We start from the raw sequence: 14,653 nt of genomic DNA, 5'->3' as shown, positions 1-14,653 counted from the left end.
TACCACCCCGTCAGAAATCCCCTTGTGCCCCTTTGCAGTCTGTCTGTCGCTTTTCTCTGTCCCAGGCACATGTGGATCTGCGCTCTCGTTGTGGACTCTTTGGTTTTCTAGGGTTGCAGGGAAATGGAGCCAGACAGTATGTGCTTCCACTCAGTGTGTTTTGAGATTCAGCCATGTCGTGTCCATCAATAGCTCATTTCTTCTTATTGCCAAAAGGCATTCCATTTCTGGCCTCTGCACAGTCTGTTGCTTTATCGCCTGATGGACATTTACGGTAATTCCAGCTTTTGATTTTTATCAGCAGAGCTGCTGTGAACATTTATGTACTAATTTTTGTGAGGACATGTGTTTTCTTCTCGGGTAAACACCTTGGAGTGGAATGGTTGGGTCATGTAAGTCATGTATATTTAACATTCTGAACTGCCACACTGTTCTCCAGCATGGCTGTGCCATCGTACGTCCCCATCACACCGTCTGAGAGCTCCAGTCGCTCTGCCTCCTTGCCAGTATTTTTAGGCCATTCTTTTTAGTTCTAGTTATTATTCTAATGGGTGTTAAATCCTGCCAGTAAAGTGTTGCCAAAGTCAGAGCTACAAAATGAAGTAGTGTTGTCTTTGCAGCGTTAATTTGCATTTCTGGATGACTATGATGCCTTTTTGTTATTAAGGTATCATGGATGTATAATCTTACGAAGGTTTCATATGAGCAACATTGTGGTTACTACATTCACCCATATTATCGAGTCCCACCCCCCAAACTCCATTGCAGTCACTGTCTATCAGCATATTAAGATACTATAGAGTCACTACTTGTCTTCTCTGTGCTGTACTGTATGTTAATCATATGTTTTCTTCTAAGAGTTTTATGGTTTCATGACTTATATTCCGTTCAGGTGTTTGATCCATTTTGAGTTTACTTGTGTGTATGGGGTTAGACAATAATCCAGTTTCATTCTCTTGCATGTAGCTGTCCAGTTTTGCCAGCTATAAGCTGTCATTTCTCCATTGTATATCCATGGCTCCTTTATCATTTATTAATGGCCATATATGTGTGGGTCTGTATATGGGCTCTCTGTTCTGTTCCATTGGTCCATGGGTCTGTTCTTGTGCCAATACCAAATTATCTTGATTACTATGGCTTTGTAGTAGAGCTTGAGGTTGGGGAGCATAATCCCCCCAGCTTTATTCTTCCTTCTTAGGATTGCTTTGGCTTTTCGCAGTGTTTCGTGGTTCCATGTGAATTTTATAACTATTTGTTCTAGTTTGTTGAAGAATGCTATCAGTATTTTGATAGGGATTGTATTGAATCTGTAGATTGTTTTAGGCAGGATGGCCATTTTGACAATATTAATTCTTCCTTTCCGTGAGCATGGGACATATTTCTATTTATTGGTGTCTTCTTTAATTTCTCTCATTAGGGTCTTGTAGTTTTCAGGGTATAGGTCTTTCACGTCCTTGGTTAGGTTTATTCCTAGGCATTTTATTCTTTTTGATGAAATTATAAATTGATTGTTTTCCTGATTTCTCTTTCTGCTAGTTGATCAGTATATAGGAATGCAACAGATTTCTGTGTATTAATTTTGTATCCTGCAACTTTGCTGAATTCAGTTATTCTGGAAGTTTTGGGGTGGATTCTTTAGGGTTTTTTATGTACAATATCATGTCATCTGCAAACAGTGACAGTTTAACTTCTTCCTTACCAGTCTGGATGGCTTTTATTTCTTTGTTTTGTCTGATTGCCATGGCTAGAACCTCCAGAACTATGTTGAATAACAGTGGGGAGAGTGGGCATCCTTGTCTTGTTCTTGATCTTAGAGGAAAAGCTTTCAGCTTTTCACTGTTAAGTATGATGTTGGCTGTTGGTTTTTGTATATGGCTTTATTATGTTGAGGTACTTGCCCTCTCTACCCATTTTGTTGAGAGTTTTTATCATGAATGGTGTGTGGAATTTTGTCATATTCTTTTTCAGCATCTATGGGGATGACCATGTGATTTTTGTCCTTTTTGTTGATGGATTTTTGAGTATTGTACCATCCTTGCTTCCGTGTAATAAATCCTACTTGATCATGATGGATGATCTTTCTGATGTGTTTTTGAATTTGGTTTGCTACTATTTTGTTGAATATTTTTACATCTATGTTCATCAGGGATATTGGTCTGTAATTTTCTTTTTTTTATGGTGTCTCTGCCTAGTTTTAGTATTAAGAGTGATGCTGACCTCATAGAATGAGTCTGGAACTATTCTCTCCTCTTCTTCTTTTTGGAAAACTTAAAGAAGGATGGGTATTAGGTCTTCACTAAATGTTTGATAAAATTCAGCAGTGAAGCCATTCGGTACAGGTGTTTTGTTCTTAGGCAGTTTTTGATTGCCAATTCGATTTCATTGCTGGTAATTGATCTGTTCAGATTCTCTCTTCCTGGGTCAGTCTTGGAAGGTTGTATTTTTCTAAAAAGTTGTCCATTTCTTCTAGGTTATCTGTTTTGTTAGCATATAATTTTTCATAGTATTTTCTAATATTTATTTGTATTTCTGGTGTCCTTAGTGGTTTTTTCCTTTCTCATTTCTGATTATGTTTATTTGAGTAGACTCTCTTTTTCTTGATAAGTCTGGCTAGACTCATTTGTTCTTCTCTTTACAGTTTCATTAATTTTGAGTTTAGACTGTTCACTTGGCTAGGGGTTTATCTATTTTGTTTATTTTCTTGAAGAACCAGTTCCTGGTTTCACTGATTCTTTCTGTTTTACTCTTTTCAATTTCATTTATTTCTGCTCTGATCTTTATTATGTCCCTCCTTCTACTGACTTTGGGCCTCATTTGTTCTTCTCTTTACAGTTTCATTAATTTTGAGTTTAAACTGTTCACTTGGGATGGTTTTTCTTTCCTGAGGTAGGCCTATATTGTAGTATTCTCCCCTCTTAGAATGGCCTTCACTGTGGTCCCACAGATTTTGGGGTGTTGAGTTGTTTTTATTTCCATATATTGCTTGATCTCTGTTTTTATTTGGTCATTGATCCATTGATAATTTAGGAGCTTGTTGTTAAACCTCCATGGTATTTGTGGGCTTGTTTTGTTTTCATAATTTATTTCTAGTTTCATACTTTTGGTCTGAGAAGCTGGTTGGACACAATTTCATTCCTTCTAAATTTACTGAGGCTCTTTTGTGGCCTAGTGTGTGATCTATTCTGGATAATGTTCTACATGCACTTGAGAAGAATGTGTATCCTGCTGCTTTTGGGTAGAGTGTTCTGTAGATGTCTGTTAGGTCCATCTGTTCTCATGTGTTGTGCCTTTTTTTTTTAATAATGTCTTTGAAAGAGCAGAAGTTTTTAATTCGTATGAAGTCTGTTTTATCCATTTTTTCCTTTAATTGTATGTTCTTACTGTGTTATGTTTAGAAATCTCTGCTTATTCCAAGATTGTAGAGATTTTTCTCTGTATTTTATTCTTGAAGTCTTAAAGTTTTAGGTTTGTGATCCATTTTGGGTTAATTGTTGTTTATGGTATGAGGTGTAATAGTCATTGTTCTTAAAGCTTTCTGTCTTCATTTTCCTTCTTTTTGTTACTTAAAGTTCGTGGGAAAAGCACATATGCCTGTAAGGTTTGCATTACAAAAGTTGTTTCAGGGGAGACTCGAATGTACATTTCTTGTTCCCCAGAATGACTATGATTTCAGTATTGCCACCATAACGAGTGGAGCTTTGTTAACTTGGCCACTGAAGGAGAGTCAGGGTTTGACAAAATCGTGGGAAACTTCTTTGTTAATTATAGTCAAAAAATAAATCAAAATACCTTGAAAAGTTACATACTTGGTTTATAAAAATTTCTGTGGGGGATTTTGTTTGGGGGAGGAGGGAAGGGTGCTGTATACATGTGCAGGCACACTTGTGTGTCTTTTAGCACATTAGGCTGTGATTTTCTTTTAACATGAGAAGCAAAGCAAATAATAAAAGGTGTGTACGTCTATACACATGGAACTAACTCACATCTGAAAGCTAATGGGAAGATGGAAGAAAATGCTGGGTGGATGCAGAAGGGGACAGACAGGGATCTCCTGGGTACATCACCTGCCTTGGGGCAGCTCTTCCAAGTAATTAAGTTGGATAAATCTTTATGTGTCACTTTTTTAAATCTAAATTTTAGTTGTCTGTTTTCATTCAGCCTCCTTGGAGTTCAGTCATCTTAGGTGTAAACGAAGGGGCAGATCCGATTGCTGCCTCCAAACCTATTTCATTCGTGGGCCGCCTTTGTAACTTCAGCCAAGTCCAGTTATATCCATAGTGTTATTCACTGAAGATGTTTCTTTAAATTGATTCCTCTTTTTTTTTTACGTGAATGTTCATAGTAGTTTTATTTGTAATATTAAAAAATTGGAGAAAATCCAAATATTCACCAGTAGCTGAATAGGTAAACAAATTTTGAATTCTTTAGGGTTGCCAAATGAAGTGTAGAATTTTCAGTAAAATTGAATTTCAGATAAACAATGAGTAATTTTTTAGTATACGTATATCCCAAGTATTGTATGAAATATACTAAAGCATAAAATTTATACTTAAGTTTAGTATAAATACACTAAAAAATGTTTGCTGCTTTATCTGAAGATCAAAATTAACTGAGCTCCATGGTTTTTTTGTGTGTGGTTTTTTTTTTTGCATTTGCTAAATCTGGCAACACAAGGTAAATTCACATTGTGTGGAACACTGCTCAGCAATAAATAGGAGTGAATTATTGTTACGTGCAAAATGGATGAACCTCACAATGTTATGCTAGGTAAAAGAAGACAAACCAAAGAAGTACACACTTCAGTTACAGCAAGGCTGCAGGATACAAGGTTGATATACAAAAGTCAATCACTTTCTCATATATCAGCAATGAGCAACTGAAATTTGACTTTAAAACACAAGACCACTTACATTAGCACCCAAAAAAATGAAATACTCAGGTATAAGTCTTAACAAATATGTATAAGATTTGCATAAAGAAAAATACAAGACTCTGATGAATGAAATCAAACAAGAATGAAATAAATGGAGATATATTCCATGCCAAAATGTCTGTTCTTCCCAGCTTGATCTATAGATTCAATTCAGTGCCAGTCCAAAACCCAGCAAGTTATTTTGTGGTTATTAACAAACTGATTCTAAAGTTTGCATGGACAGGCAAGAGACTCAGAATAGCCAACACAATATTGAAAATTAGAGGACTGCACCATGTGACTCCATGACGTTGGTGGTACATTGATCAGGACAGTGTGGTATTGGTGAAAGAACAAATAGATCAGTTATAAGACAGAATAGAGTCCAGAAATGGACCCATATAAATATGATCAACTAAGCTATGACAAAAGAGCAAAAGCAATACAGTAGAGCAAAGATAGTCTTTTCAGAAACAAATGGTGCTGGAACAGTTGGACATCCACATGTTAAAAAAAATTAATCCAGATAAGACCGTACACTCCACAGAAATTAACACAAAATGGATCATAGACCTAAATATGAAGTGTAAAACTATAAAAGCTGTAAAAGATAAAATAGGAGAAAACCCAGATGACTTGAGTATGGCAGTGACTTTTTAGACAATACCAAAGGCACAAACCATGCAAGAAATCATTGATAAGCTGGACTTCATTAAAATTAAAACTTATGCTTTGCACAAGACATTGTCTAAAGAATGAGAAGATAGGCCACAGACTGGGAGGAAACATTTGCAAAACATACGTCTGATAAAGGACTGTTATCCAAAAATATATAAAGAACTCTTAAAATTCAATAATAAGAAAACAAATAATCCAATTTAAAAATAGGCCAAAGGTCTTGACCCACTACCAGAGAAGATACTCATATGGCAAATGAGCATGTGACAAGATATTCCACATCATATGTCCTCCAGGAAATGCAGATTAAAAGAAGATACTGCTGTACCCGAAGTCCAGAACACTGACACCACCACATGCCAACAAGCATTGGAGGTGGGGTAGCAGGACTCATTCATTGCTGGTGATGCAAAATGGTGTGGCCATTGTGGAAGACAGTTTAGTGGTTTCTTAAAAACTGAAGAGATGCTTACCATATTATCCAGCAGTTGTGCTCCTTGGTATTTAACCAGAAGAATTGAAAACTTGAGGCCACACAAAATCTGCACACAGATGCTTATAGAAGCTTGAGTCACAGTTGCCAAAACTTGGCTAGCAATGAAGATGTCTTCAGTAGGTGAATGGATGAATAAACTACTACATCCAGACCATGGAATATTATTTAGCAATAAAAATAAATGGGCTACCATGCCATGAAAAGATATTCAGAGACTTTAAATGCATGTTAGTAAGTGAAAGAAGCCAAACTGCAGAGGCTATGTACTGTATAATCCCAACTTCATGATATTTGCAAAGGCAAACTATAGAGTGAAAAGATCAGCGGTTGCCTGGAGCTGGGGGGTCAGGGGAGATGTTGGACAGGTAGACACAGAGGATCTTTAGTTCAGTGAAAATATTCTGCTTGATACTATGATGATGGGTAAATGTCATTATACATTTGTCCAGACCTATAGGATGTACAACACCAAGAGTGAATCCTAATGTAAACCATGGACTTTGGGTGATCATGATACGTCAGTGTAGGTTCAGTCGCAGCGAGCACACCACTCTGGTGGGGGATGTCGGATATGAGGGCAGGGTGGGAGCATGTGGGCAGGGCAGGGGGCATATGGAAAATCTCAATCTTGCAGTGAACCTGAAACTGCCTAAATACATCAGTCAAAAAAAAAAGTACACTGTGATTCCATTCATATGAAGAAATTGAGTCCTCTTTTTAAAGAAAATTTTATGTGCCCACCATTAATGGAAAATGGTACATGGTAGAGGAAATTAAGTATAATAAGTTATGTCTGCATATTATTTAAAATCATTCCATGGGTCCCCAGTGGTGTGGTGGCCACACTGGGAAAACAGCCCACGATTCGTGTTGGTTGCTCTTTTTTGGCTCTAAGTAGTTGTTACCATCTGTTCATATAGTGAGGTTTTTTGTTAGAATTTTCTGGCATATTGGCCTCCACCATTAAACAAAGGCTAGTTTTATGTTCTAACAGCCATTACACAAATTTGACACCTTAACCTACCTTTTATGCCTTGATTTACATTTTGTTGAATGTTAATATCTATGGTAACCAGGATGTACTCCTTGCCAAGTACTGGCTCAGAGGGAGAACTTCAAAACTAAAAAATTAGCACTAAGTACAGAAATAAAGGCATGAGACTAAATGGTAGAGGGTTGGGACCATCAGCTGCTTTCCAGGCGTCAGTTTTGTTGCCTGTCTAATCTTCGTCAGTAAGTGTTGGCACAGAGTGGGGCACTGAGAATGCAGCTTTCTGTAACTGAATTTTAGAAGTGTGTTATTCCTTTTTTTAACACCCTGATGCTTTCAGATTTCTTCCGAGGCCCCACGGTGCCAAACATCCGCCTGGCTGGCTTAGAGAGTGTCCTGCACTTCACTGCCCTGAACGGGAAGATTTACTTTCGATGCTATAAGTAAGTGCCTTTCCTACCAGGTTTCTGTGTGGCCGTTTCGTAGAGCTCAAACTTAGAACTGGTGTCCGGTCAAACGTTTGTGCGGCGGGTTTGCAGACAGCAGTGGCGCTGCAGCTGTGCTGGTCCGCACGTCTGTCCTTCCCCGGCCCGCTTCTGCTTTCCAGGCCCAAGCTGCTCACGTCGCATTGTCTGAGCTGAGGACACGCGCGTGTTCTTTGTCCCTCCTACTTTTATGCAGTATCACCTTATTTTCCTTGGCTGGCTTTAGAGCACCAAGCCGCAAGTCTTACACCAGCCAAAGCAAATCTCAAAACCCTGAGTCTAAATTTGGAGTCTGAAGTGAGTGAGGCTCTGCGGCTGGGGTCACGTCAGTCTCTTCTCCAGGTGGGTCGTCCACCCCTGCTTGCGCCGCAGCATGAATGTAAATCCTGATGAGCTGGCTGTGTTTTCATTAAAAAGCTTAAAGGCATGTACAGCTGTGCCTTTTGAGGTAAGCATGACTTAAAAAAAAAAAAGCGTTGGCCCTGGCTACTAGAGCCCTTCCCTTCCTAGAGAATCCACGGACTCCCACAAACTGCCATCTTATTCCCTGAACTCAGACCAGTGTCCGTTTTGAGCTTGTTACTAGTGCTGTTGGTGCAACTTCGTGGGCTTTGTTTCATCTGTGGTTTTTTATGTTGTTTTCCCCTCCACAATGAAATACATGCTTGACCAGCTTATGTCCAGTGAATGTCCAGTCGAAACTGAATAGTCACCTCTTCTGTCAGTAATCTGCATTTTTGCCTCAGCAATACTCAGGTCTTTTCACCATGTGATTAGTACCACCACTTAATGTTTTCGATTTACCTCTTGTTTAAATAATCTTTTATTGCAAAGTGCTATAAAATGCCCACATGATTGCAAGTGTATTTGGGGATTTTATAATCCTTTTTAGCTGCTTAAAATAGAAATTGAAAGCCCCTTACCAATGTTGTTGGAATTTCCAAACTTGATTTGGGGCTTTTAAAAATGTATATTATAAATAGAGAGACTTTATTTACAGAACAAGAAATAAAAGATGAAAAAAATCATTAACAAAAAAAATGTTTTTGAAAGCTTGTATTAAACAAGGAGACTCCGGGAATACAAAGGAGCTAGAAATATTAAGATAGAAGTCTTTGAGAATGAGAATGAATAACTAAATCTAAGTCTTTCATAGTGAACCATTTCAAAAAAAGTATTCACTTGTATCAGAACTTACCAGTATTGAGTGAAAACAGAATTAATTTGTAAAGAAGAAAGACGTGCACAGAAAATAAATGAAATGGACATAAAATGAGCAAATCAGACTGCAGAACAAGGATACATTAGCAGGGCAACTACACAAACCCACCCCTCTACCTGCTGTGAGACCGTCGTTGCTGGAACCATTACTGGGTTAGCAGGCGTCTCCTGCAATGGAAAAAAAGGTTTGAAACTTAAACCTCAGAGACCCTAGTGGTAAACATTTAATGCCAGGTGTTTTGTATATGCCCTGCACTATCTGGGGGTATGGATTTCAAATAGAAAATGGGTGATGTGTTGGAGAGCGAACTCCTAACAGGAAAAATCGCTAACGTGAGTGAGCTTAGCCTCCAAGGGTGTGCCGGGCTCTGGAGAAGAAGAAAAGGGGGCCCAGGAGTGAGCCTCCCCTGGGAGCCCAGTGACATGGCTCTGGGCAAAGTGTTGTCACAGCACTGAGGTTAATTCTGAGATCGACAGTCGGCCCTTATGGGAGGGAGGGGTGCAGACAGACGTGGAAGCGTGCCAGGTCCCTGCGGCGGAGCTGGGGTGGCTCCTCAGGCCTCCCCACCGAGCTGCGCTTCCAGGTTCTGCCCTCCTGTTACGTAAGCAGCTGGCAAAAGTAATATTTAACACACATTTGCAAAAATGAACAGGCCTGTAAAATGGTTTTGAGTTTCTTGGATAAAAGGAACTGAACATGAAATTATACCTACCTTTGACCTGCCTTTTTGGGGGAATAAATCATAGTGTACTGGCCTCTTCCTGTATGTCCTGTACTATAATGAATTCCTTATATGTTAGTGACCATTTCTGTTCTTTGGAGAACTTGATTCACTGTAGAACCAGAGCCATTCAGGTGAAACAGAAAACCCTTAGTAACCGGCACCTGTGTTTTTGCCACATATTGGTTAGGTTTTATGGGGCAAAATGGAAGTATTAGTGTACCTTGAAAAGCAAACAACATTCTAGGCAACTAATAAAAACAATGTCAGCAGGAGAGAGAGGGAGAAAAATAAGGAAATTACAATTTGAAGAGTAATAATGCCAGTTGTCTTGCCAATGTATTTCAGCCCCAGGCAAGTTCGCTGTGGATTCAGTGTGACCAAAGAAAATGACAGCAAAACGTTCTTGGGGTGAAAGGGTTATACCCAACTTTATTTCAGGTGGCAGGTCAGTCACTAGAATCCCATTCACTCAGAGTGAGTCTGCATGCAGTAAGCCGGTCTCTGCCTCTGGGCCCCTCTGCACAGCTGTCCTCTGGACTTCTCTGCACAGTCATCCCGCACAGCCATCCTCTAGGCGTCTGTCCTCTGGTGCTGCCACTGCTCCAGCCTCTGCTCTCCTGCAGCCTTGCAGCCCTACCACCATGTCGCACCCAGAGCACTGGGCAGAGCTCGTTTTATAGAGTCAACAGCCATGTATTGCCCACAGGTGTGCAGTGAGCTAGTCAACCACGGCCAGGTGAGAATCCTGGCCACAGGAACTCTCATTTTATCCACACCAGTCTTTCTCAAGACATGGGCAAATAATACTAAAAGTACGTAGAAGTTAGCAGTAACACATTGGTAGTCTGAGCTTGCCTGAGAGGGAAGGAGCTAGGTTTGTTTGTCCGTGTGTGTCCCTGCGTCCCTGTGTCTCGCGTCACTTTTGGGGGAGACCTGAATGTTGCTGGGATTAGAGCTCATGGGGACGCAAAAGTACTTTTGACATTGGGATCTGAGGTGGGGGTTATGCATGTGATGTGAAAGTTGCAGACAGGAGATTTTGGCTAGAGATAGAAAGCCTGGAATTGAAATGTCTGTCATCTTTTACAGGTATAGTGCATATGATGGGATGAGGGTGAAGGAAATGGTTTTAATTTTGTTTTTAATGAATTAGTATCTCAGAGTCTGTTCATTTTGCTTACTGATTACAAAAATTACAAATTCTGTATTAATGCACTGTCTCTGAGAAAAAATAAACGGGTTGTTTTTTAAAGGACTAGCAATCAGTTTTAGACACTAGATTTTGCTGTTAAAGGCCTACTAAAGAGAAAGGATGGTAGGCCTATCACCAGAAACCATGTGCAGAGAACCGAACCTGGTGAGTTTTCCTTCTTCTGTCAGTTTGATCTGCTCATTAACATACTTGGTGAAGTCATTAAGGTAAATCATCCACACACACTGTACCTTAATTCTCGGATAAATAGCAGCATATGTGGTTATTCTTGAAATAATCTTAGTTACATATACTACTCAGAAAGTACTTTGTCAGGACACTTGTATAAATAAAAGGCACCTGGGTAATCAATCCACCAGGCATGCCATCAGCTGTTCTGGGTCAACAAGTTTTCCAGTTAGCTGAAAATTAGCATTTTAAGTGGTAGAAAAGTTTTTAGTATATACAGTTTGCCTGATTCTTAAGTAGTCTCCTGAACACAAGATCTCATCAAGATACCAGTCTTGATGTGAGTTCAGCATCGTAAGTGTCATTTAAGTGGAGGTGCTGAAAATGTAGATACAGAAGCACGACATAAGCAGGGTCAGATGCTCCCTGCCCCCATGTGCTTTGAATTAGCTGGTCGGGAGGTACCCTGGCATCAGCCAACTTTAGCTTCTGAAAATACTTTCCCCTCCAGCGGCCAACACGGGCCTTCTCTGAGGTCTTCTGGGGAAGGGAGTGGCCTGAGGGCACCCGCTGAGGCTCGCGCTCTGCTTGCTCCCTCCCAGGCCCGCAGTGGCCATGCTCATTCTGTCTTTGAACCTCAGAAGCCACACGTGGAGGTGCAGCAGGTCAGCTTCCGGAACCACACGGTAAAACGGGAGTCACAGTGAAGCGAGTCAAATGAACTTCTTGGTTTCCCATGCATTTCAGCCCCGGGCAAGTTCACTGTGGATTGAGACTGAGGAATGACAATGGAACGTCCTTGGGGTGAAAGGGTTATACCCAACTTTATTCCCACGGTGGCAGGTCCGTCACCAGAATCTCGTCCACTCAGAGTGAGTGCACGCAGCAAGCCAGTCTCTGCCTCCGGGCCTCTGCCCCCCAACAGCCCTCTCAGTCCCTGTCCCTGGCGCTGCCACCACTCCAGCCTCTGGTGTTCTGTGGCCGTGCAGCCTAGAGCACTGGGTAGAGCTCTTTACAGAGAGTCAGTGGCAACGTATTACCCACACCTGTGCAGGGGGCAAGCTGACCAGGGCCAGGTGAGAATCCTGGCCACAGTAACCTTCACTTTATGCACAATGTAACAGTTACATTTACACCATACTGTAGTCTGTTAAATGTGCATTAATAGCATCATGTCTAAAAACACAATTGTCATGCCATAAGTAAAAAACACTTCATTGCTAAAAAATGCTAACCATTTCCTCATGTAATTGTAAATTAATGATACCAAATAAAAATGTTAACCATCTGAACTTTCAGTGAGTTGTAGTCACTGATCCCACATCACCCTAACAAATATAATAATAACAAAGTTTGAAATATATCAAGAATTACCAAAATGTGACAGAGGGACACTGAGTAACTGCTGCTGGGAAAATGGTGCCAACGACTTGCTTGGCCCACGGTTGCCTCGAAACTTCATTTTACAAAAGCGTGTCTGTGAGGCAAGGTGTGCCTGTGTGGCTTCCTTTTTGTTTCCCTTCCGCTCATTAGGTAGCCCAGGCTGGTCTGTCTGCGTGGTGGTGCTGTTGGCTCTGTTCAGTTGGTGTCAGTTCCTGTGTGACACGGCATGTCTGTCCTCAGGGGTCCTGCAGCCTCCCGGGCCGTGGGGGGCCGTTAGCTGGCCGGCCGAGGTGCGAGGAGGTCCCGGGGGACCTGGTGGGCTTTGGCGCATGGGCCCTGCTTCCCGGGGCGGCCGCTGCTCGCGGCTTCCCCCATGAGTTTTCCCTTTCCGTTCTCTGCTCTCCTGTCGCCTCTTGTCTCACACCCGACTTGTGTGTGAAACGGCTCATCTTTTAAAGGCATTGTCTCAGTCAATTCTTTTTTTCCGTGTGGGGATCTGGCCATGGTAACAAGTGGAGTGACAGAGTGACTCTTTGAGCTCGGATAACCGCCAGGCCTTCGAGCTGCTCTGGGGTGCCGCCCACAGAAGGGGTTTGCCAGTCTCCCCATCCCCACTGTGTGGCTCATGTGTTACCAGACCCAGAGCCGTCTGGACAAGTGGTGTCCAGAAAGTTGCTGTTTTATTGTATTAAGATTTTTAAGTTCATTCCAAGCTGTAGAGATGAGTAAATGTCTGTGCTATGGAGAAAAGTTGATTCTGAATGGTTCTTAGAGAAATAAGAATATGTTAATCATATAAGCATAATGTTTTAAAGACTCAATTAAAATTGTCTTTTATATTTTTGTAAATGTGTAATAAGTCAAGTCAGAGGATTCCCTTTCTCAGAATAATTGTCTGTCTTACTTGCTGTTTCTCAACAGGATTATATACTTTTTATTTTTAAGAGTAAATGAACCAAAGAGTATACTTGGCCTAAATGTATAAAGTACTTAAGAAGCTTAGCCTTCTGAAAGGTTTTATATTATTTTATTGAACTGTAATTCTCTTGAACAAAACTACTTGGGGAGGATAAGACTTTTATCAAAGTCAAAGCAGCATTTCTTTTTTCCCATTTCCTAAAGGCTGCTACTGAAGAAGTCAGGCTGCAGAACACCGCGGATTGAACTGGAGGAGATGGGGCCCTCGCTGGACCTGGTCCTGAGGAGGGCGCACCTGGCTTCCGACGACCTTTACAGGTTGTCTATGAAGACGCCAAAAGCCCTCAAGGTTCGTGGCCGGCAGATTGGTGCCACGTTCATTTGTAGTTTCTAGTCTTCTTTCCAGAAAGGATTTGTGTCAGATTACACCAAGAACACTCATAAACAGAGAGCTTAGACTCGCAGAGCAAAGAAGGGGGAAGCAAATAAGCCAACCACACATGTCAACGAGTTGCAGAAACCAGGCCCCACGTGTGGCGGAGCGCCTCCTCGTGGCCGGGGCTGCCCGTTTTTAGCCAGAAGGGGGATCACTTTGGACATTGCGAAGGCTGGAGATTCAGATGCGAGGATGTGTAGCCCATACTTGTATAAAGTATATTTTGAATGTTTTTAAAAAAACAAGTAGAAATGGCATTTCTGGAATGCCAGTAAAAGTTGATGGTCACAGTTCCTTAGGCTAAACACAGGCAGTTCTGTCGGTGCGAGACCGTGCTCAGTACAGTCTACAGTGGTGCTTCTCCAAGTGGTCCGACACCTGGGAGTTGCTAGGCTGCTAAAACTCAGACCTGAATTAGAACCTGCATTTTAACAAGACCCCCAAGTGATTCATGTGTCCACTTACATTGAAGAAAGGTCTGTGGGGCTAAAGACTGTCCTTGAAAGGTCCTCATGAATGGAAATTGTCAGTAACATAGTTGTTGCGCACTAGGTTTTACCAGTTCATGGTAGTAGAGGCCATTAAATATGCATACTCTTGTTTCATAGCCAAAGAAGAAGAAAAACATCTCCCATGATACTTTTGGTACAACTTACGGGCGGATTCATATGCAGAAACAAGACCTGAGCAAACTACAAACCAGGAAAATGAAGGGGTTGAAGAAGCGACCTGCAGAAAGGAGAACAGAAGACCAGGAGAAAAAATCAAAGAGAATTAAAAGAAATTGATGGAGCTCAGCCAATAACTACTGTGTTGTTGTAGTCAATTACCTAAGAGAATTATAAACATCAGTCATTTCAGGGTTTCATACAAGGCCTTACTGTATGTCTTTAAACATAATTTACACAAACGTTATTGTGAACGATAATGCGCAGGATCAGTTGCGGGGAAGCTTCTTCAGCCTCGCACCCGGCCCGTGCCGTTCCCCCTCAGCGCTACAGCGTTCGCAGCCGGTCCCCTGAGAAGC

At 41.2% G+C, this 14,653-nt stretch overlaps 1 protein-coding gene across 4 annotated transcripts in view; it reads left to right on the top strand.

Moving 5' to 3' along the window:
- The window catches only part of RPF2 (ribosome production factor 2 homolog), a 29,366-nt gene extending 14,935 nt beyond the window's left edge, over nucleotides 1-14,431 (top strand). For all 4 annotated transcript variants that reach the window (XM_037012212.2, XM_037012210.2, XM_073220777.1 and 1 more), the window contains 3 exons: nucleotides 7,418-7,520; nucleotides 13,395-13,539; nucleotides 14,235-14,431. In XM_037012212.2, coding sequence (XP_036868107.1) covers nucleotides 7,418-7,520; nucleotides 13,395-13,539; nucleotides 14,235-14,414 — 428 coding nt within the window. In that variant the 3' untranslated portion in view covers nucleotides 14,415-14,431. The remainder of the gene's footprint in view (nucleotides 1-7,417; nucleotides 7,521-13,394; nucleotides 13,540-14,234) is intronic.
- Nucleotides 14,432-14,653: the final 222 nt, after the last annotated feature.

Source organism: Manis javanica, chromosome 13 (assembly GCF_040802235.1).
Source record: "Manis javanica isolate MJ-LG chromosome 13, MJ_LKY, whole genome shotgun sequence".
NCBI lineage: Eukaryota > Metazoa > Chordata > Mammalia > Pholidota > Manidae > Manis > Manis javanica.
Note: the sequence above shows the minus strand (reverse complement) of the source record. Positions and strands in the feature narration are given on the sequence as shown.